This window comes from Actinia tenebrosa, unplaced genomic scaffold, assembly GCF_029948245.1.
Source record: "Actinia tenebrosa isolate PJP-AT-01 unplaced genomic scaffold, QUT_ActTen_1.0 PGA_scaffold0__85_contigs__length_37466705, whole genome shotgun sequence".
In the NCBI taxonomy this organism is placed as follows: Eukaryota; Metazoa; Cnidaria; class Anthozoa; order Actiniaria; family Actiniidae; genus Actinia; species Actinia tenebrosa.
In genome coordinates, this window is record NW_028292569.1 from 27,962,627 (window position 1) to 27,984,020 (window position 21,394).

Consider the following 21,394-nt stretch of genomic DNA (forward strand, 5'->3'; position numbering starts at 1 on the left):
ACCATTTCACATGTTATTGCCATCCTTACAACATGGTTTATCGTATGTGAGAATGGCGAGTTGCTTTGGTTTCCGCAAGAAAAAAGTTATTTTTTACGATTCCAATGACCCGAGAGCTGACACAAACGGAAATGTTGTATACACAACCACCATCAATGTAAACAAAAGCGGATGCAGCAGCAACAGTAACAGTAGCAACAACGGCAACAATGAGGTCCTTTTTGAAAATCATGATTATGAAAAAGTTATCTCAATAAAGATTATTATTAACAATAGCAACGACAACGACCACAACAATAACTGCAACAAGAACTATTACGACAGCAACAATAGCAATTGCAATTGCAACAGTTACACTGAATGAGCAATAACAGCAAAAGAAACAAAACAGCAAAAACAAATGCTAATGCAGTAACCATGTCTAAAATATCCCTAGAAGTATCTTAAGCAACCGAACTTTATCTTAAGTAGCCATATTTACTTCATTATTTATTTATTTATTCCAGTCCAGTACCTCTCAAAAGCGTTGGCGAAAATACTTGCTTTGAAGGAGAATCCCGAATGTAGTGCCTCATGTTGCCTCGAGATACTGCAGCTTGTTTCCGAGGTGCCTGGCGAAGTAACTGACGTGTCTGCTCCCGCTCCACCAACTGAATCTCAAGATCTTTTCCAAAATGCTACAGAAGCAAAGGATCAAGGAAATCTTAACAATAATATACATGGACCTGTGAAAGATGTTCCCAATAAGATTTGAAACGAATTTACTTCGTTTCCAATATTGCCTTGTTATCAATACTTAAATTATGTTCAAAAAATGAGTGGATCATGATTTGGACATAATCCCTTTTTTTTCATTCGGTAAATACCTCTTTCTCTTATGACTAAGGCCCCGTCCACACGTATCCGCAAATTTTTGTATCCGCAATTTTTTTTACGGATACGGGTTGAGTCCACACGTGTCCGCAAATTTTTGTATCCGTATCTGGAAATTTTACGAAAACGGATACGTGTGGATGGTAACGTAGCTTTATATATAAACATTTATTGCATTTTAAGGGGTACTGTCTGCAAAGTATCTTAATAGCTTTAGCTAATACACCATTTGCTGTTCATTAACCGCAAAGGAATATTCATTGAAGCGAAGAAGCATTGCCATTAGAGCGAACAGGCATACAATAAGGACGAACGGAGTCTCAATAGTACGATGGAACGTTCATTAAGAAATTTAGTATTGAATTTGACAATCATGAATATGGTTGCGTGGGTTCATTAACGTTTTCAAACTTTCATTAGCGTTTTGGTGTAGTAACTTTTAATCGTCAAAAATTGTTTATTATATAGCTTAATATGCGCGCTCTGATTGGTCGAGAATGGTGCTTTATTAGAAAACGGAGCACGATCGATTGCTGACGCAATCCTCGCGCGCAGCAAACCTTGCAAAGAATTGTAACAAAACAGCACTGAAATCTCCAAAGGAGATTTCCTTTCTTGACCTTTTTGATTTAACACCATTTTTGAAGTTCGTGCAAGCTCAAACAATAGATGACAACAAAGATTGCACGTAATGGATGTCCACGTAATATAAATTCCCATTTGCTTTCTATACTAACTTACTAACTAATATGAATTCTATTTCTTCATGGGTTAAATAAAATCACTTTATGCACGAATTTTGCTTGCTAAAAAAAACCAGAAGGAATTCTTAACCCGTACAAATTTTTTTTGTTTTCGCATCCACTCCCAGGCTTCGTTCTGCCGGTTGTGGATTACCTATTGTTGGCTTGTACTGTCGAACTTCAAAAAAGAGTGTTAAGGAAAAAGGACGGCCTATTTCAACAGCTATGTTTAACACTTTTTTTGAACTTCGTGCAATCTAAAACAATGTGACAACAACAATGTTGTTTCCCATGTTTCAATGTTGTTTCAATGTGAATTCCCTTTATTCCTTAAGGAATGAATGGTTGCAGGAATTAATGTTGTACAATTATTTTTTGTAACAATCCCTGCACGCAATTTTTCGTTTGCTCGATATTTCTTTACTGAAAGTAGAGGATGTGAGATTTTTTTTCGTAGGTGAAGTGCTTGCTTTATATTTTCTGGGCGATTTACGCAACACCCTCCTAAATTATCTAATAAAGCACTGCTTAGTTCAGTAGTAAAGCACTTAGGAAGCGCCAAAAGCACTCAAGGAGCGTGAAAAGAACTCGCCTACAGTTCGTGCTTTTCTTCAGACCTCTTCCCTCCTTACGACAACGGAGGACCAGGGAAAAAACACATTAATATATAATTACCAATGAAATATCTATTTTTCTCTATTTCGAAAACCTGATATCTTCACACGTGAAAATAACATGTTATTTTCACGTGTGAAGATAACACCATTGCGATGGCTATTCAAAAATACACGGAAAGAATTGCCTGAAAAAGCAAAACATACTTCATTGATAATTATATAATAAGAGATAAGAATATTACATGGCCGCTTGGAGATACGAATTTTATCTTCTCGCTACGCTCACTCGTGAGAGATCTTTTCAACACTCGAAGACAAACTTCGTATCTCCGCGCGCTCATGTAATATCCTTTAACTTTTTAACATTAGATTTATCACAATAGAAACACTAACAGATAGGAAATGTACTCAGGGTATATCAGACGTGATTTAAGCATATCATTAGTGCATAACATTTGAATGTGTACAAAAAATTATGATGTACGATTCGTGGACAATTGCTTGGTATTAATCTAACATGATGTAAGTCTTATCTTCTTATCTTATAAGTATAATCTCAGTGTCTGCTTCAAATGGCGTTCAAACGGTAACCACTATGAGCCGAGCTTCGCCTTCTTCAAGTTGATATCTAGAATCTCCCTTCATTTATGGCGAGTCATTTTGACCAAACAGAACTTATTCTTCGTGGTGCAATGTTTTTCCATTCAAAAAAAAAACGTGTCATTCCCTTGAGTATCATTTCTTTAACAGTTTCAATGAAAAGACATCTAACCTTGAACATATACAACTCAAACAAATAATCGTAGGTGCTGTTTAAATGGGAGGAGATAAACTCTAGTACTATAGGACCTTCCTAGCAGGCGAATTTTCCTTGCACATTAGCAGGCTTACACGTGGTGTCTAATGAGAAAACGTGAGAGAAGAGTAACGTGACCGGTTCGTGCAAGTCGATCAAAAGAGATGAAATGTCATTTCTGGTTTCTTTTTTCGTGTGGCATCTTCACGCGGACGTGGTGGCCACGCGCGATTTCAACCCTAATGTTTTCATCATGGCGTTGCGAATCTCTAGTTGTCGCCAACAATGCAATATAGGATTAAGCGTAGAGTTCAGATATAAAAATCAACATGTGAGTTGAGCGTTGTGTGCATAGAATATTAAATGTAGTGGTAGTGCGTGTGAGCGAAAAGTGTCCCCAATTAGTGCGAAAGCGCTAGAACGACTAGACACTTAAATAAAGTGATTTATTTTATTTTTATTTATATACCAAAAATGTACCTAGCATCATTGCATTCATACTCGTGTATAAATCGTTTGTATTTTCTATCACTATATTTGAAAGTACAAAAGGAACATATAACACGATATACAACAGGAAAATGTACACAAGGTTCATGACTGATGATTTGTACTTGTTCATGTTTGGAAGAGCTGCAACTGGTTGGCCAGTCATTTGAATCTGTATCTGGGTATGGTGGTGCTTGAGTATGCGATACATCTTGTAATAACAGTACAGTATTGTAATCATACAACCAGTGAAGGACAAACACATGACAGCTTTGTATATACGTATATTTATAAGGACTATATGTGCGAATGCAATCGATGCTATCCACAATCCAATACAGGAATAAATGACTCGTTTCTTAGTTACCACAGCAGTGTATCTTAGATGTAGGTACAGAGCCAAGGTATCGATCAACTGTAGCGGCTGTTATAGTAAGAAACGAAAGGGATCCAAAAATGCTTCCTAGAACTCCAACGAAAGTGGCCACTTCGCAAAATACATCATCCTTGCTTGAACCACTTATGTTTCCAATTATCCATGCTATTACTAGAGGCATGACAAGGACAGGAATCGAGAGGTCCGAAAGAGCAAGACTGCACAAGAAGAGATTCGATGTTCTTTGTAAAAGAGGGCGCTTCCATATCACGTAGAGTGTGATTGCGTTGAGGATAGCTGTTGGAAGGATCAATAAGACGAGAGCTACAAGTAACACTGTAGACTGGGTTCGGAATAAATGAGCATTAATGATCCACAAAGTGAATGGCTCGCAAGAAATGTTGGCCTTATTAGATATCATCTTCATGCTCTTAATAAAGAAAAGTGTTTTAGGTCCGTACCTTGATTAGAGGGCTTTTCTACGGTTTTTCTAAACCTAGCCGCTAAATTCCAATTCGATCTGTGAGTTAGCCGTGCCCTGACTTAGTTCAGCCGAGAGTTTGTTTCAGGGTCTGATCTGTGAGTTAGACGTGCCCTGACTTAGATCATCCCAGACGTTGTTTAAGGGCTCGATCTGTGAGTTAGCCGTGCCCTGACTTAGTTCAGCCGAGAGATTGTTTCAGGGTCTGATCTGTGAGTTAGACGTGCCTGACTTAGATCATCCCAGAGGTTGTTACAGGGTTCTATCTGTGAGTTAGCCGTGCCCTGACTTAGATCTTCCAATAGGTTTTTCGTATTAGTTATAAGATGGTTTGGAGTGGCACACTATATACTATAGGATATCCCACGCATCACCTCTCAAAATCATCTGATAATAACTGATTAGGATCAAGGGCGAAACAGAAGACCAGAAAAACAAAAGCATAAAGAAAAATATGCAAGAACAGGAAAGTGAACAGGAAGCTTTCAGATCCATCTTTAGTTGGAGATTTCGTTATTAGTTGTTATGTCCTTTCCCCTCAAAACTTAATGGATGTTACTCATTATTTCTCAACCATTTTGTTTCAATTTTTCTTTTCATTTCCTTTGTTATTAGCGAGTTGATAATGGGCCGGCTTGGACAAAGTGCGAGGGCTTCTATATATATATATATATATATACTCGATCGCAGAAACGTTGTAGTATACATTTATACATTTATACAAATACCTAATGATATGCATATTGCAATTTTACTTTTCTAACCATCAGATCCAATTGATTTATAATCTGTAGGATGTAAAACACAAGAATAAAATATTTTGACGTTCACTGAATAAAACAAATAAGAAATAAAGTGAGTTTTCTGTTTTGCATATCATTAAATATACTGAATAAATTAGGTATTTGTATAAATGTATACTACAACCTTTCTGCAATCAAGTGTATATATATATATATATATGTATATATTTCTATATTTTATGCTTGAAAATTCATTGTAAAGCTGCGCTGCGCTTCACTCGTAAGAGATCTTTTCAACACTCGAAGATAAATTTCGTATCTCCGCGCGTCCATGTAATATCCTCTATATTGTTATCATTATTATTATTAGAATTTTATAGATTGCGCTAAAAATCTGCAATCAACAACAAATATAACGATTATAACAAATATAACGATTTGTATGGGAAATTGAACAGGAAGACAAAGCTTTGCCATCCAGCATATTTTCCCGTACAAATCCTTATAAAATGTTTGATTTTATATTTAATGCAATTTTCCTGTTTCGCTTGTTATGAGCTAAAACCCCGCCCCACTATTAATACCGAGGTGCTCTTTCAATTCTGTCGTTCATTTTAATACAGCTGCTCATAACTTGTCAGAGCAAATTGCCTCACGCTACTCCCGTGCGTCATCAACTTGCGCGCACTCTTTCCGTTAATTGTTTTGATCGCTAAAAACAAACTAAAACAGTTATTTTCGTCGATCTTGGGGCATTTGGAATCGAAATAAAATGAAAATATATTTCTAGATGATAGATAGATAGATAGATAGCTTTATTCAGAAAACATTGCAGCCTATAGGCTGAATTGCGTTTATGTTACATATGAATATAATAAATACAGGGTTCGTGCTACTTTCTTGTTACAAAATTCAAGGACTTTGTAAGCACTTTTCAAGCACAAACATTTTCAAGGACAATGTTTTTTTGTATTAGAGCGTGGTTTAAACATTGATTCAATGTTACAGTGCAGCTAATTCAGCCGGGGCCACTAGCTTAGATAAAAACCGAGCATGACACGCAACCAACCAGTAAACAAGCAACCAGAAACTCTTCAATCAACTTTTATCGTTATTTATTTTAAAAGGTAAGTTAGAAATAGCATTAAGTTTGCATTAAATTCAAGGAGTATTCCAGGAATTTTAGCGTTTTTCCCTATTTTCCGCTTTTCAAGCGCCCTTAAAAACGTGTTTTCAATTCAAGGACTTTTCAAGGATTTCAAGGAGTAGCACGAACCCTGTAAATAAAATACAAATAATTTGAAATTACAACTATATATAAGGCTATTGATTTCTATGAATTTAAAATTATAAGAAAGATAGATGTACTTTAAAATCTATGTTTACTAAATTACATTGCATATGAATTGCATGCGAAATTTATAAAGCTTAACTGAGTTCTTTTTGTTAAAGTCTTTGGGTTGGTAAATGATCGTGTTCTTCGTAAATTATACGAGCACACCAATTCTTTTGGTAAAAGCTTTAGTTTGTGGTTAGGCTTACATGCGTCGTTAAATAACTTGGAAGAATTTTATCTAGTTTATTCCTATTTGTCATTTTGTTATGTCTTATTTTCAAATCACATATAATATATATTACGTAACGACAGACTGATACCTTTAAAACAATAAAATGATTAAACCAGCTTTGCTTTAAAGGGGCACTTGGGTGAAAATGGATAAAAATTGGAAATGACTTTAAACTTAGTTAAACGTGTCTATATGGCCCCAATAGTAGCCAAGCAACATATTTTCTTCACAGTAAAATGTAGCGGATAAAAACTATCAATTTTATTCGGCGTCTAGATTTAAGTAAATGACTTCATTTACTCAACCCTATTGTTCTTTTCTCTTTTAACCCCAAATTTCTCAATTGCAAGTGGCTCCCAGGCGAAAATTTTTTACTAATCTGGTTTACGTAGTCATAATTGAGTCACATTATCCGCAAGTATTTCAATTATTCGGACTTTCAAAAATTGGGGCGTTTTCATCCAAGTGCCCCTTTTAAAAATGTTCTTATTTTTTACCAATTTTATACGTCTAACGTACCCCCCCCCTTCCCCCCCCTGTTTCTCTCTCCCCTCAAAAGAAGCAAACTTAGCGTTGATAGTAATAGGTTATTGGCTTTCCCTCTCGAAATAAAGTTATTTTATTTTATTTCAATTTTTAGAATTGATCTAGAATTTAGCTTTTAGATGGAGATTTTAAAACAAAGACGGCCAAAAATCGTACATGCATATTTAACAATCTTCGCAACAAAAAAAATCCATTTCGCTCATATGCTATAGGGCTCTTAAAGTGTTAAAATAAAGTGAAAACGCTCTGAATTATTTAACCTCCACCTTAAACAATTAAAACTTTGGGCAACAAATCCTGTCATAAAAAAGAAAGAAAGAAAAAGAAAAGTTCGATATGGACGTGGAAGTCGTTCTTCCGTACGATTGACGTCACACTTCAGGTAAAAGCTCTATTCGAAAAAGCCTGGAATAATGAACTAAGAGCAACGACTTTGTTTTTAATGTTTTTATGATGTCAAAAGATTTTCTGCTTGCTAAATAGGTTCATCTATAGTGTAAGGCAATAAAAAACCTTAGTGTCTTTCAGAGATGGTGTGTTCAATTTTAATCAACTCTAAATAGAATAAACAAGAAATAGAGGATATTACATGGGCGCACGGAGATACGAAATTTATCTTCAAGTGTTGAAAAGATCTCTCACGAGTGAGCGCAGCGCCCATGTAATATTCTGTTTATTATATAATTATCCATAAAATCAACTTAATAAGCTTTTTATTATTATAAAAAGTTTTTATTTATAAACTAATAGCTTAAATACACATGGTAACGATATTTTCACATGTGAAAATAACATGTTATCTTCACATGTGAAATATCAGTTTTTCGAAAAGGAGAAATATAGGTATTTTATGGATAATTATATGGTAATTGTATCTTATTATATAGATATCGATGAAATACCAGGTTTTCTCTAGAGTCGAAAACTTGATATCTTTCACCAGTGGAAGATACCATATCTTTCACACGTGAAGATATCGCTGTTGAATCGGCTTGCTATTTTGATAAAGAATTTTTGAGCTTTTGTTTTATTTAAGTTTCATCGATATCTATATAATAAACATAACATTACATGGCCGCTTGGAGATCTGCGCTCACTCGTGAGATATCAATTGAACACTCGAATATAAAATTCGTATCTCCGCGCGCCCATGTAATATCCTCTATTCATTACGCGCTTTGAGAAGTAGTATAAATGCGCTATATAAGAACCTCCCATTATTATTATAACTTAATTTATTACATTGACATTAGTGTTTTACTGGGAAATACACCACTCGTATTTTTGATACGAACTACATCCGGGACCTCAGTGACATATTTTCCATCTCCTCACTAGTGAAGATATCGATGACACGTCTTTTCCAATATTTTCAACAAGTTTTCGTTTGTGAATTTGTCTATATAATAATGATGGAAAATGACTCCCTAGAGCAAGCATTGCAGCATGCTTCTGATGCGTTTGAATATCCTTTAACTGAGTGAATGTGTTCACGCACTCATGCTCTAGGGAGTGATTTTCCATCGTTCACCAAGCGTCTTCTAGATACACGTTAAAAATCAAGGAAGCATTACATATGCAATGGCTTAAACCAACACTTATCCAACAAGTACATCATGTTAACCTCACATTAATTCATTAGTCTATCACCTATTGTTCTCTGCTATATATATTTTAATCTCACTATACTTTACCATCACTGATGATGGCAGTTGAACCTACCGAAACATGTTTGGTTTAAAACTGCCAAGAGTGTCGTTGTTAGCTTAAAACTTTTTATTCACTTGTTGCTGCTTAGACCTTTTGGAATTATTTATGTATTTATTCATACTGTAAGCGCATCATCCATTACAATGGGTTTGAACGAACAAGATATTATAATTAAGCAGAATCAACAAGCAGCTTTACTTACATAAGACACTGAGCTCAGGGATCAAATCTAGGTGGCATCGATGATAGGCAGAACCTTTAAGCAGGGTACCCACCCTCCCCTCCCCCCCCCCCCCCCCCCCCCCCCACACCTACGCGCTTTTATTCTTGATTGTTTTCTCTACATCCTAAATGCTGTGTAACTGAATGCACCACAGAAAAAGCTGGGTTTTTGTTTGGATTTTCGTTTTATCATAACGAAAACTTCATTAGAAATGAGATAAGATAAAATAAAATGCTATTATGATTCTTTCACTTCTTTGTGAACACAGCATGCACAGATGGTATCAGTACCATGCTCCGTTTACCAATACAGCATAGCTATCAACCAATCAGAGTATGCATGAAGTAAAATAATGTTTGAGAAATGGTTACAGTATGCAAAATTACCAGGTATTTAGTTGAGAATCTGTAAGAAAATTTGAACTCTTTACAATACAGCATAGCTATCAACCAATCAGAGTATGCATGAAGTAAAATAATGTGCGAGAAATGGTTACAGTATGCAAAATTACCAGGTATTTAGTTGAGAATCTGTAAGAGTTTTCTAACTCTTTCCAAGTCAAATCCTTCAGGTTTCTCTTCGTCATACCCTTAAAAAATCAATTTAAAAAATTCATGTGTAAATTATTAATGATGTAGAAATATTTCTTACTTTTTAAAAAATTTAGTTGATTTTCAGCAGTGAACAGTCCTTATAATATCCCTGACAAATAGATAATTAAATAATAACAAATTGTTAGATGTGTTGATCATCACAGTGAATAAGCGATCTAAGCGAACGCTGTAAAGAAAGACCTGAAAAAATGATTTCAGGCTGCAACGGGAATTGAATCCATGACGTCCACGATGCCGCCGTTCACCAACAGGATTGGCTTCATAGCTCAGTTGGTAGAGCATCGCACCGGCATCGCAGAGGTCATGGGTTCCATTCCCATTGAAGCCTGAAATCGTTTTTTCAGGTCTTTCTTTACAGCATTCGCTTAGATCGCTTATTCACTGTGATGATCAACACATCTAACATTATTTCACCACAGTTCTATCCATTCAATTCACACTAATAATAAATTAATGGAGTAAAAAAAAGTGATGTTTTATTGCGTATTCTGCGTACATTTCAGGTTTTGATGTATATTAATGAAGAAACAGAAAATGTGCTGATATGTGTGCATTTATTGATTATTGATTGGCAAAAACAAGAGAAGAGTTAGGTTAGGTATGACAAGTACTAAAGTGCTTCTCACTTCTCAAGCATTCTGTTCTGCCAATTTCCAAAGTGAGTGTAAAGTGTCAGATGAAACATATAGATTTGAGAAAATATGAGCTATAACTAATGATAGCCTTAATCTACATGTTTAATCTTAAATCTATACATTCAATATTACTTCAAAAAGCCAAAAGCCTTACAGACACTGTACAATCCCCAAGAGCTTTATAACTGCACACAGCACAGCAAGCAATTGAAAATAACTGTTATCCTTGAAACAGGATCAAGTATTATAATGATGATGATGATGATGATGATGATGATGATTGTAAGATTTGTAAATATTTCATTGTTGAGCATATCTAATTGTAAATAGTTTGAACACTATTATAGGTTACATGTACATTTACGCGCCCTATAAGTGTCTTTGCATTGCATCCAGATGATTAATAAACTGCATAATAATAATAATATTATTAATAATAATATTAATAATAATAATTAATACTTATTTTACCAGGGTAGGCACATAAGCAAAGCTGTTGTCAAGGAGTGTCCTGGTCAAAGAGGACCAGCGTAAGACCTAGGCCAGAGAGGTACCAATTTTGGCCAGGCATTTTCTTTGCTTTTAGCCCAGTAGACATCAGCAAGAAGTAGATAAGAGAAAGCCCTACAGTACCGCCAGCTTCTCCCTCTCCACAGTCCCTAAATGCCTCTCCACCCCCCAACCCCCACCACACATACAGGTTTATATGTAAGTTGCTATTTTTACCTGACTCAAGTACAGCCTCAGCTCTAGTAATGGTTGTCTTTCTAGCATTTCCTTGTAGTCCTTCTAGATATAACAGAAGCACTTCAAAGTCACTATCTGGAACCTACAGTACAAATGAAAGATATTCAAGACATGATTTTTGGCTTGAACATAGTTAATAGAGGGGAATGGTTAGAAAACCCTTTTGTTATAAGTCTTTATTCACTTTTTTTCAAGCGTGACCGTGCACAATCCTTTGCTTAACCATTGTTGGCAATGGCTGAGTGAACAGACAAAATCTTTCTTTTGGCTGCTAGTTCAAAATATTGAAAGATTTATAAGAGATATTTGGATATTCCTTACAACAATCGCATAGACGAAGTTTATGTTTACTTATTTTGCAATTTTGGATGAGCATAAATCAAACATTGTGCACGGTCAAGACCGGTTCAACATCAAAAGTGAACAAAGACCTGATAACAATAAGTTTCCTAACCATTCCCCTCTATAAACTATGGCTCGAAATAGGGAAACATTGTGTCCAAGGCATCTTTTAAATTTAAAAAAATTAACGATACAATAAAGGTTTTGCACCATCACATGACGGCAGCCATGTTAGAAGGCAGGAACAATATAATCATTTTACATGAGAAAGAATTCAATTTCCAAGAGCAAAGGGATTTTATTGTTCTGCCATCTAACAACCAGCAGCCAACCAGCAGCCCAAGCTGTTTTATAGATATGTGGGCATGTAATGGTGCAAAATCTCTATTCAAGGAATTTTGAAGCAAAATCAACTGTCATCCCAAGTGCACTTTGCAAAATCTACCAGTTTTGACTGTAATCACAGAGTGGGTCAATCACTTACGGAACCCTCAGATCCAAGCTAGGTGAAAGCCATCGAATTGGAATTTAGAAGTTGATTTTTACGGAGGGAGGAAAACCGGAGAACCTGGATAAAAACCCTTGAAGCACAGGAGAGAACCAACAAACAACTCTACTCACATACTACACAGGAGAGAACCAACAAACAACTCTACTTACATACGAAACCAACAACAACAACGATAGTTTGTTTGCACTCAAGGAGGAAAGAATTACATGAAATGTAAATTTAAAATTGCAAAAACACGAGCAAAAACAAGAACCAAGCACGGCAGGTCTCGAATTTGAGTCGCATTGGTGAGAGACAACGCATAAGAAGTGCACGCCACCCGTGCTTTCCTTAAACATACCTTGGTCTTATCAAACATGTGTTTTAAAAGCCAAACTTGCCGAACTTTCTTAAAAGCCCAATTAGGGCGGTCTTCGTTCCACATTCTAAGATATAGCAAAGCTTCATCGCCTGAACTTTTCTTGTCTGGAGCATCAGTGTTTTCAGTCTCAGCACTTTTTATCTCATCTTTCTTCTTTTTTTCCTTCTTTTTCTTTTTAACTGCAGTTTCGTCCTCTTCTAGTGCCTCGTCGTTTTTTGATAAATGTTCATCCTCATTTCTTTTTGCTTTCTTTGATTTTTCTTCTTCTTTAGCCTTGATTTTCTCTGCCATATCATCAGCTAATTCACCATTTTTATCAATTGTAATATTTTTTAAACCTTCTTCTGTGTCAAAACATAAAACATTATCTTCTTTGGACTTAAATTTTTTAGATTTTTGTTTCTTTTTCTTTTCAATCCCAGTGTCTGAATCAAGAGGATTTTCTTTCCGTTTCTTCTTCCCATTATCATTTTCAGTGTCCTGATCCTCAATACTGTTATTTTCTTTCTTACTTTTTCTCTTTTTCTTTTTCTCTTCAACTTCAATACTCTGGCTTTCATCACTGATTTTGTTTGTAAGATTTTCTGATACACGACCATTCTTTTCTTTCTTATTCTTCTTCTCTTTGTATTTAATGTCCTCGCTTTCTGTATTCACGTCGTCCTTGGCTTTCAACTTTCTCTTTTTGACTTTTTTAACGTTAACTTCTTCTTCTTCCTCAGCACATGTTGCAGCCTCTTCTTTGAAATCCTTTCTCTCTTTAGAGTAACTTTTCTTTTTTCTTCTGTTTTCTTCCATCACAAGCAGCTATAGTTTGATACACGGCAGGAAAATACCATAAACGAGGCAAGCTAACGAATAGAAGAACGTCTTAAAGTGGATTCAGAAATTTTAACGTGATTCGTCCGCCATTTTGTTTTGGAATGGAGGAGCGAGACCACAGGATACCCAAATACTGAAAGTTTCGTAAGCGGTGCACGTGGGTTCCCTGTGGTCATCTTATTAGAAAATATTCTACTGTAAGTAAAGAAATTAATTTAAGAAAACAGATAGCCTCAATATTGAGTTAGGGATTGTTTGCCTTTAGAAAATACAGCACTATTAGGTAGTTTGATTTCTGGACTCCGCATCTGATATTAGCCATGGCATCACATGATTCGAGGCTTTTCTTCTGCACCTAGACTCTGGAACACTTTACCTTAGCACATCAGGACTAGCACCACCTTGTATGAATTTAAATCAAAATTGAAAACATTCTTATTCAAACGAGCTTACAGTGACATATTTAGAATGTTTATCTTTTTTGTCTTTTTTTTTAATATGTACAATATTAGTATTAATTTTCTATATTTTTCATTATATCATTACCATTATTATTATTTTTGCCATGCATTTTAATTATATTTTAATTTTATATCATAATTTTATATTATTGTATTTTTCATTGTAAATAGCCTTAGAATTTTAGATTTTGGCTTAATAAATTATTATTATTAATTACTATTATCTTTTATTCTTCAGATTTTTCGGTGTTGTGCATGCGTGGTGACACAAATATTTAGTCAAACCCAATTAGTGGTCTATCATCGTTGCTGCGTTGTGATTGGATGAGCTACTACTAGGCTATAAGTCATATCCAGTCCTACTAGTAGCGAAAAGTGCCGGCTTTGCAAACAAAAACATTAGATTGAACTTTAATTCAAAACTTGTTTGCATCTATATATTTGACCGATTAGTTGTTTGACTAAAACAATTAGTCCTCTCATCCTCATGGGCCTTCGATTGGCCTCATGGGCTATTAGCGACCTTAAGTTTCGTAACTGAAATGTACAACGCCGACGTCAACCGGAAGTGTAAATAACTTCTCATTGGGGTTCTGTTCATTGGAGATTTCATTCAAAACATTGTCAGTAAAGTCAACTCATCCCGCACAGGAAAGACAGACTTTGAGGGCGCGAACCCTAAAATGAAGTTATTTACACTTCCGGCTGACGTCGCCGTCGCAGAACTTGAAAATCTTAAGGTCGCTGTTGACTCATAGTCCATTCGGGCTCAAGGACTATTGCTAACTCGTTTACAGGTCATACGATGCCTTTTATATGTCAAAACTGTAAGTGACAACCCTCATGACATTTACAACAGCTTTTACGGGTAAATAGAAGCTTGATCATCCTTGTATCAACATTATCAATGCATGGTTAACGACCCGAACACCGTATTCATTCACGCATTGACAAACAAGCAATAATTTTCAAGGTTTTAAAAGCATACGCCTTTTAAAGAAAGTAAGCATAAGCAAAACTAGATCTATGAATTAAAGTTGTTGAAGTTGTTGGTTCTAAGGGCGTCTCCCACGAGTATTTATGATACACTTGTCATCCCACACGGCATCGCATGTCTGAGATCACGACTTTAAATTAAATGGCTATCAATCTATACAACATCAGGAATAGCCATTAGCTAGCTAAGGAAGAAAGTCAGCATCGACCTAATTTTTTGCTACTCAAACTAAGGTAAGAGGATTGTATTTTTTATCATGATTTTGATATCTTTACAGACTTAAAAAATATTTAATTCTTTATTGGATTTTTGATGTTTATATTGACCGCTTTTATGTCGACCTCATTTCTATTAATTTTGCCCCAGAATTTTTGTATAATAGAAGTTGGATTAAGTTTACTTTGGAAACTAAAGTTTAATTTTTGTAAGACAGTAAAGCAGAATCTACTACTATTACACTCTAATTCTTTTGTTTTCTGTTGTATTTTCTGTTCTATTACACTCTAATAAGTTCACTTTGTTTAATGTGTTTATGAAAACCACTCTAGCCTGTGATAAATTGATAAGCATTGGTATCTCCCTTGTTTTGACGTCGGAGGATTTTTCCTCCCTCTGCAAAACCCAACCACTAAATTCAAATTCACGGCAATCACTGACGGTTAGCCGTGACCTGATTCAGATCAGCCGATCTGTAAGTTAGCCATGCCCTGACTTCATTAGATCAACCCAGAGGTTTTTTCAGGGTTTGATCTGTGAGTTAGAAATGTCCCAGCTTAGTGAAAAGTAGGGATTGAATTAAATAAGGACAAAAGTATCAAAATTATTTATGGAAGAAACATGATTTCAACTTTTGGGAACTATATTGTTTTCGTTTTCATGGTTATCACTGCGCAAACTAACCTGATTTTAGCAGGTGTTGTCATTAATATTGAATGAATATTTTTAACCCGAGTATGGTTACTGAGTTACCAGATTAAAAACTGTAATTAAATCTTATTTCTTCGATTTCTAATTAATTACCTTCTTTTTTCTTTGGCTTTTTTTCTAATTTTTTGGCTGGTTGGTTGGTTGGTTGGCTTCTCAGTGTATTGGTTGCATTTGGTTGGTTGGTTGGTTGGTTTGTTGGTTGGTTGGTTAGTTTGTTGGTTGGTTGGTTAATTGTTTGGTTGGTTAATTGGTTGGTTGGTTGGTTGGTTGGTTGGTTGGTTGGTTTGTTGGTTGGTTGGTTGGTTGGTTGGTTGGTTGGTTGGTTAGTTGATGGGTTGGTTAGTTGATGGGTTGGTTAGTGATGGGTTGGTTGGTTGGTTGGTTGATGGGTTGGTTGGTTGGTTGATGGGTTGATGGGTTGGTTGGTTGGTTGGCTGGTGGGTGGGTTGGTTGGTTGGTTGGTTGTGTTAGTGATTGCTACTGATTGGTTTATTGTCGTCTTCATAGCAATACCGCCTTCTGCTTATGTTTCAGGTTCAAAGATGGGGGCTTTACTCTTATTATCCCTCACTATCCTGATTACTAGAGGTAAGTTTAACTAAAAATACCTTCGTAAACTCATCCCGAAACGTTTGAGTACAACGGGGAAAATGTAATACTCCAGCCACCATGGTCTAACATGGCCGCCGCGTGAGAAAGTCCCAAAAAGGTCCCATACAAGTGATGTGCTGAGGGAAAATAACCATCAAGGGCCAACCCAACGCGTTCCACACAAATCCAGGGACTTCTTCGAGATTAAGGAAAATGGGTTTGGTCAATGATCAATGAATTGTTCCAAAATGAGGCACGTCTCAATAGGACAATGGTCCCATTCACAGTTCCCTGCGCCATCTTGAAAGGTAGCCCTGCCTTTGCATCAAAGCTAGATGAATGGTGAGCTTGGAGTGATAGACATGTGAATAATTGTACAAGGAGTCGATTTAAAAAAATGATATCTATCATTGCAAGCTCACTGTTCTTCTCGCTTCCATGCAAAGACACGGCTACCTTTCAAGATGGCGCAGGGAATTGTGAGATTAAACTTCACTGCTTCGACGTCACATCCAAGGGTCCTATAAATCAAATAATTCATTTGGTTATTATTTATTTTAGCTCATTCAAACCCATGGATTTTCCAAGAGATCAAACCACTGACCGAAGCCGACGCGGTTAAAAAGTCCACTATCCCGGATGCACCAGTCAAAGATGCCGACCCAGCAACACCTACCATACATATCAAACAGGACATCAGAGATGACATTCTAGGAAAGAACAAAAGTAGCACAAAGTTCAAAGAAGGGGTAAAAAAGCTGCTGGATTTTTTAGAGGCAGGGCCGGAAGCGGTCGGAGATGCTCCCGACAAAGAGACCACTTCGCCATCAGTACTTAACAGTCATGAAGATGCTGCTAAAAACAATAGCAAAAATGATAATCAACTTTTAAAACAAAATAATCAGTCGTTGTCGTACAAGCAAGAAAAGCAGTCAGGAAGCAGCCAAATGAATGGAGTGAATTCGAAAGATCTTAACAGCTTTGCTACTGGCGGTAATTTAGACAACCATGAGAAAGAGGCGAATTCGAATTTCGTGAACCAACAAAGGGAGCCACCAGCTATTCCAATGAGAAGTGAAATAAATGGTAATGGAGTAGTTCCTATTCAAGCACCAGAATCTCTGGACAAACATCTTAACAGCGTTGCTGCTGGCGACCATTTAAGTTCGTTCAATAAAGACAGCCATGATGACAAACCTCTTAAAGAATCGAATTTTGTGACCCAACAGAAAGAACCGCCGGCCATAGCAATGAGAAGTAAAATTAATGGCAATGGAATGCTTCCTATTCACGCGACTATGTCTCTGTTACGTGATGGGATAGCAGACAAAGATCCTTCTGTACTTGTCACAGCACCTCGGATGGGTAGTAATTTGGTAGCAAAGAGTCAAATACCGTATACAACAACGCCATATCAATCGACGCAGCTACTTCAAAACAACGCCATCGTAAGAAGTAGGAATCCCACTCCTGCTAATTTACAACATCTGAAGTATAATCCCTACTCAGCGCTATATCAACGATCGTCATTTCCTCATTACTATGGCAACTATGGATTGACACATCCAAATACCATGGCAACGCCAGCCTACAGATATCCTTATAATCAAAGGAGGATGTTACCACTTAAGGCTAACAGCTTTAATACAGCTTTAAGATCCAATGCTAGACTTCCATTTTATAGGACTGCAACACCAGCTTACAATCCACAATTACAATTACATTATGCCAAAACTTTTGTCCCTCGGCGGCGTCTGGCAATGATTCCTCAAAGGGCTTCAATGTCATCATTCCTTTCTAGAAGATCCAACATTCCAACCTTCCGAAATTTTCAAATCTCACATCCTTATCATGTAAACCCAGTATTACCAAAGTGGAATCTATTGGGAAGAAACACCATTTTTCAATCAGCTTCAAGACCAAGAGGTTTGAAGTATCGACGCTTGGCTGTCAGTGATCGAGGACACTCCTACAATGGACTGTCGTCGCCGCGAGACAAAGTAACGCAAAAAACCCCATTGCCACTACCTTTAGCCTCAATAATGACAGCGGCACGAATCGTTGTACCGGCGCAACCACATACCCTGAATGGAGCTTTTAAGTCAAACGTGGAAACACTGCCGTCCGGAGACCCCGGCGAAGAAAAAGTTGCTCGTGCAGTCTGAGAATAAAGAACACGACCTAATCACCGACTCCTGCTTTTGGAAAACAATTGCAGGATACCTGTGGCAACAAAATTAGGAAATACTCAATATGGTGGATTATTTGGGTTAAAGTGCACATGAACCCTTCGACAATACTTTCAGTACTGATTCTACATAAAGTAAATAGTTGAATGGTAAAATATTTCTTGATTTGAGTGATGCGTTTCTAAGTTATGAAGGTTTATACTTCCAATATGCTAATGAGTGTGACGTCTATTAAGGCTTAATCAAATATACAAATTCGAACTGGTTCATAGAAACAGTATTTAAAAAGCATCATTATTTTACTCATGGTTTACATGAAAGCTATTTACAATTTTTATTTTCAAAATGGCCAGCATTTAGTATTATTAGTTACAACAAAAACACTCAAATACCTTACCTGACGTCATCATCATTAACATATTGGAAGTATAAACCTTCATAACTTAAAGACGCATCACTCAAATCAAGAAATACTTTACCAATCAACTATTTACTTTATGCAGAACCAGTACTGAATGTATTGTCAAAGGGTTCATTTGCACTTTAATGATTCCTTTCGAAATCTCGAAATACCGCAGCGTTTTCTGATTGCAGACTTACTTAGGCCCCGTCCACACTTATCCGGAAATTTTTGTATCCGCAAATTTTTTTTGGCGGATACGAAAATGTTTGCGTCCACACGCAGCGAATTCGAATCGTTTTCGAATCGTTTTCACTGTCCACACGTATTCGGAAATTTCTTGATCCGCCCTGATGCACGCTAGTGCCTAGTCCCTTTGACGGATAGTTTTTCTTATTGAGCATGCGCAAAATCGTGTGTACATCAGTGTATTCGAAAATTTGCGGATACGACCGTCCACACGTATCCGTATTCGGAGCGTATTCGAAAATTTCCACTCTGGAGACCGTTTTCGAAATTTTCCGGACACGTGTGGACGGGGCCTAACCCTGAGCAACAGAGAACTTGAAGCTGAGGTATTTTATTTAATAATGCATGAATGGAAACTTAGCTTTTTTTTTTTTTTTTTTTTTTTGTATTTTTCAGTAAAAGTTAGTGATCATGAGTTGGACAACTAAAATTCATTTGATAAAAGTTAATTTATATTTTGGAAGAGATTTTCCTGGAAAACATTCTTCGATAGGTCCCTTTTTTTTTCTTTTAAGCCTCGCATTCAATTTTTTAAAAGGGTCGATGGTAATGGAAAGGCTCAAAATTTTCATCTATCTGTGCATACGTTCATCATGGTCAGCCGCGCGATCCGGTTAGGCTTACTATGCGCCTGCGCAAAACCGACCACTGTAACATAATGCATTATCAATGAATAATCCAATCATAATCAAGTATGAAAACATATTATTTTTTATAATTGTTTGTTCGATTCCGTCTTTACACGTCACGGATTATATATCCCAAAGATAAAGTCACTTGAATAGTTGAAAGAACGTTATGACGAAAGGAGTTAAAACGTCTACGCGTATCGTAATACATAGGCTTCACAAATTGCAAAAACCTAAAGCCAATTCTTGAAACTTTTATTTTATTTTTTGCTAATTCATTATCTTGGTCTCTTTCAAAAGCATATTTAGGAAATTTCAGTTTGTATATTCTGAAAATAAGATAATTTTTCTCACGAAAACGCTCTTCAATCACGGAATGCACGCATGCGCATACAGGGGGCTGGGAAAATCTTGATTGTGATATTGTCATTTTTATATAGAAAATAGAAATCCAATAAAATATATTAGAATGAGAATATCAAGGTTGTTTTTTCCTAGCAGTGCTCTTCTTTCAACTCTGGGATTTCAGGTTTGACTCCTGAGCTTGGCATCACATGCGAGTAGAGGTCTAGTGGGTCTCTCTCTTGATTCGAGGGCTTTTTAGGGTCCTCTAGTTTTCTTACTTATGCAAAACCTAACAAGCTATACTCCAACTTGATCTGCGAGTTAGACGTGCCCCTAATAGATCAGGTGGTTTTTATGGCAACTGATAAAATTTAGTGGAAAATGAAGTGTGTGTAGATATTAATCTTTATTCTTCTTCACTGGAAGATTTTTGAAGGTCAGCTGCATGTCTGCTGTTCGCACATGACCACATTTTCATCTTTTTTGTTTTGTTGTTTTTTGTATCTCACTTGGCTTTACCTAACCTTTTACAAATCCTCTCACCAAAAACAAATAATCTTTCAATTGGTTAAGTTCTGTGTAGTATACTTGGAGATTTTTATAACGATTCCCTTTTACTAGAGTTGTAAACAAACGACGTGCGTTTACCTTTAAAACGAGATATTCAATTAAACACTTTCAGTATCATATTTTTCTTCTCGCAAAAAACAAACATGACCACATTTTTATCCTATTCCTGCATTTCACTTTGCCTTTTACAAGCCTTCTAACCAAAAATATGTACACTTTTCATTTATCATGACCAACAATTGTAGATTTTTGTGCTTTTTTTTTTTTTTTTTTTTTGATTCTGAAGAACAATTTGCTTGTCAACGGATGTTTCACGTTAACCGTAAACGAAATTAGAGATTAGGCAGATTAAGATTCCCGCAAATGGCCAACGTGCCCACGTTTTCATCGTTTCCCTACATTTCACTTTACCTTTTGTAAACTTTCTCGACAAAGACAAGTATCCTTTTGTTTATCTACTACTTGGAGACTTTTGCGATTCCTTTTCACTAATTTTAAAGAATTTCTTAATGGTCAACTGACGTTTCTCGTTTGCCGTAAAATTAGAGAAAAGGAATCGCAAAAGTTTCCGAGTAGTAGATAAACAAAAGAATACTTGTCTTTGTCGAGAAGGTTTGCAAAAGGTAAAGTGAAATGTAGGGAAACGATGAAAACGTGTTCACGTTTGCCGTTTGCGGGAATGAAAACGTGAATCTTAATCTGCCTCTTCTTAAACTCTGGTGTCACGTGAAAAAGAGAAGTCACTAAAAACGGGATTTAATCTTTGTATTGTTAGTATATTTAACAAACCTTGTTATGGAAACAAGCTTTTATCTTCTTAAACAATTAAATATTTAACA

At 36.2% G+C, this 21,394-nt stretch overlaps 3 protein-coding genes and 1 pseudogene across 5 annotated transcripts in view; 2 read left to right on the forward strand and 2 right to left on the reverse strand.

Annotated features, from left to right (window-relative positions):
• Nucleotides 1-1,974, forward strand: part of LOC116308692 (uncharacterized) — a 37,567-nt gene extending 35,593 nt beyond the window's left edge. Inside the window, exon 40 of the mRNA XM_089038797.1 lies at nucleotides 507-1,974. Coding sequence (XP_088894923.1) covers nucleotides 507-754 — 248 coding nt within the window. The 3' untranslated portion in view covers nucleotides 755-1,974. The remainder of the gene's footprint in view (nucleotides 1-506) is intronic.
• On the reverse strand, nucleotides 538-13,292 carry LOC116308693 (uncharacterized). Of its 3 annotated transcripts, none has more exons than XR_004198529.2 (4): nucleotides 12,355-13,292; nucleotides 11,141-11,243; nucleotides 9,552-9,754; nucleotides 538-677 (listed from the first exon to the last, which is right to left on the reverse strand). XR_004198529.2 is itself a non-coding variant. In XM_031719170.2 (4 exons), the coding sequence occupies exons 1-3, from the start codon at nucleotides 13,171-13,173 to the stop codon at nucleotides 9,684-9,686; spliced, it is 993 nt and encodes a 330-aa protein (XP_031575030.1). In that variant the 5' UTR covers nucleotides 13,174-13,292; the 3' UTR covers nucleotides 560-677; nucleotides 9,677-9,683. The 3 variants fall into 3 exon arrangements, 2 of the variants coding, with proteins under 2 accessions (XP_031575030.1, XP_031575029.1); XM_031719170.2 differs by having other exon boundaries at nucleotides 560-677; nucleotides 9,677-9,754; XM_031719169.2 differs by lacking the exon at nucleotides 538-677 and having other exon boundaries at nucleotides 9,252-9,754.
• Nucleotides 3,112-4,321, reverse strand: LOC116308699 (melanocyte-stimulating hormone receptor-like; annotated as a pseudogene).
• Nucleotides 13,293-14,301: 1,009 nt separating the features above from the next.
• Nucleotides 14,302-20,116, forward strand: LOC116308688 (uncharacterized). Its single transcript, XM_031719165.2, has 3 exons — nucleotides 14,302-14,888; nucleotides 16,117-16,170; nucleotides 16,735-20,116. The coding sequence occupies exons 2-3, from the start codon at nucleotides 16,125-16,127 to the stop codon at nucleotides 18,336-18,338; spliced, it is 1,650 nt and encodes a 549-aa protein (XP_031575025.2). The 5' UTR covers nucleotides 14,302-14,888; nucleotides 16,117-16,124; the 3' UTR covers nucleotides 18,339-20,116.
• The last annotated feature ends 1,278 nt before the right edge of the window (nucleotides 20,117-21,394 follow it).

What these genes read in the sequence shown, in the direction of transcription:
- LOC116308693 (XM_031719170.2), bottom strand. Translation starts at nt 13,173, where the DNA reads ATGGAAGAAAACAGAAGAAAAAAGAAAAGTTACTCTAAAGAGAGAAAG. An exon ending in ACATGTTTGATAAGACCAAG is followed by an intron (nt 11,244 to 12,354) that starts GTATGTTTAAGG and finishes TTTGTACTGTAG; the next exon opens with GTTCCAGATAGTGACTTTGA. An exon ending in TGAGGCTGTACTTGAGTCAG is followed by an intron (nt 9,755 to 11,140) that starts GTAAAAATAGCA and finishes TGATTTTTTAAG; the next exon opens with GGTATGACGAAGAGAAACCT.
- LOC116308688 (XM_031719165.2), top strand. Translation starts at nt 16,125, where the DNA reads ATGGGGGCTTTACTCTTATTATCCCTCACTATCCTGATTACTAGAG. An exon ending in CACTATCCTGATTACTAGAG is followed by an intron (nt 16,171 to 16,734) that starts GTAAGTTTAACT and finishes TATTTATTTTAG; the next exon opens with CTCATTCAAACCCATGGATT.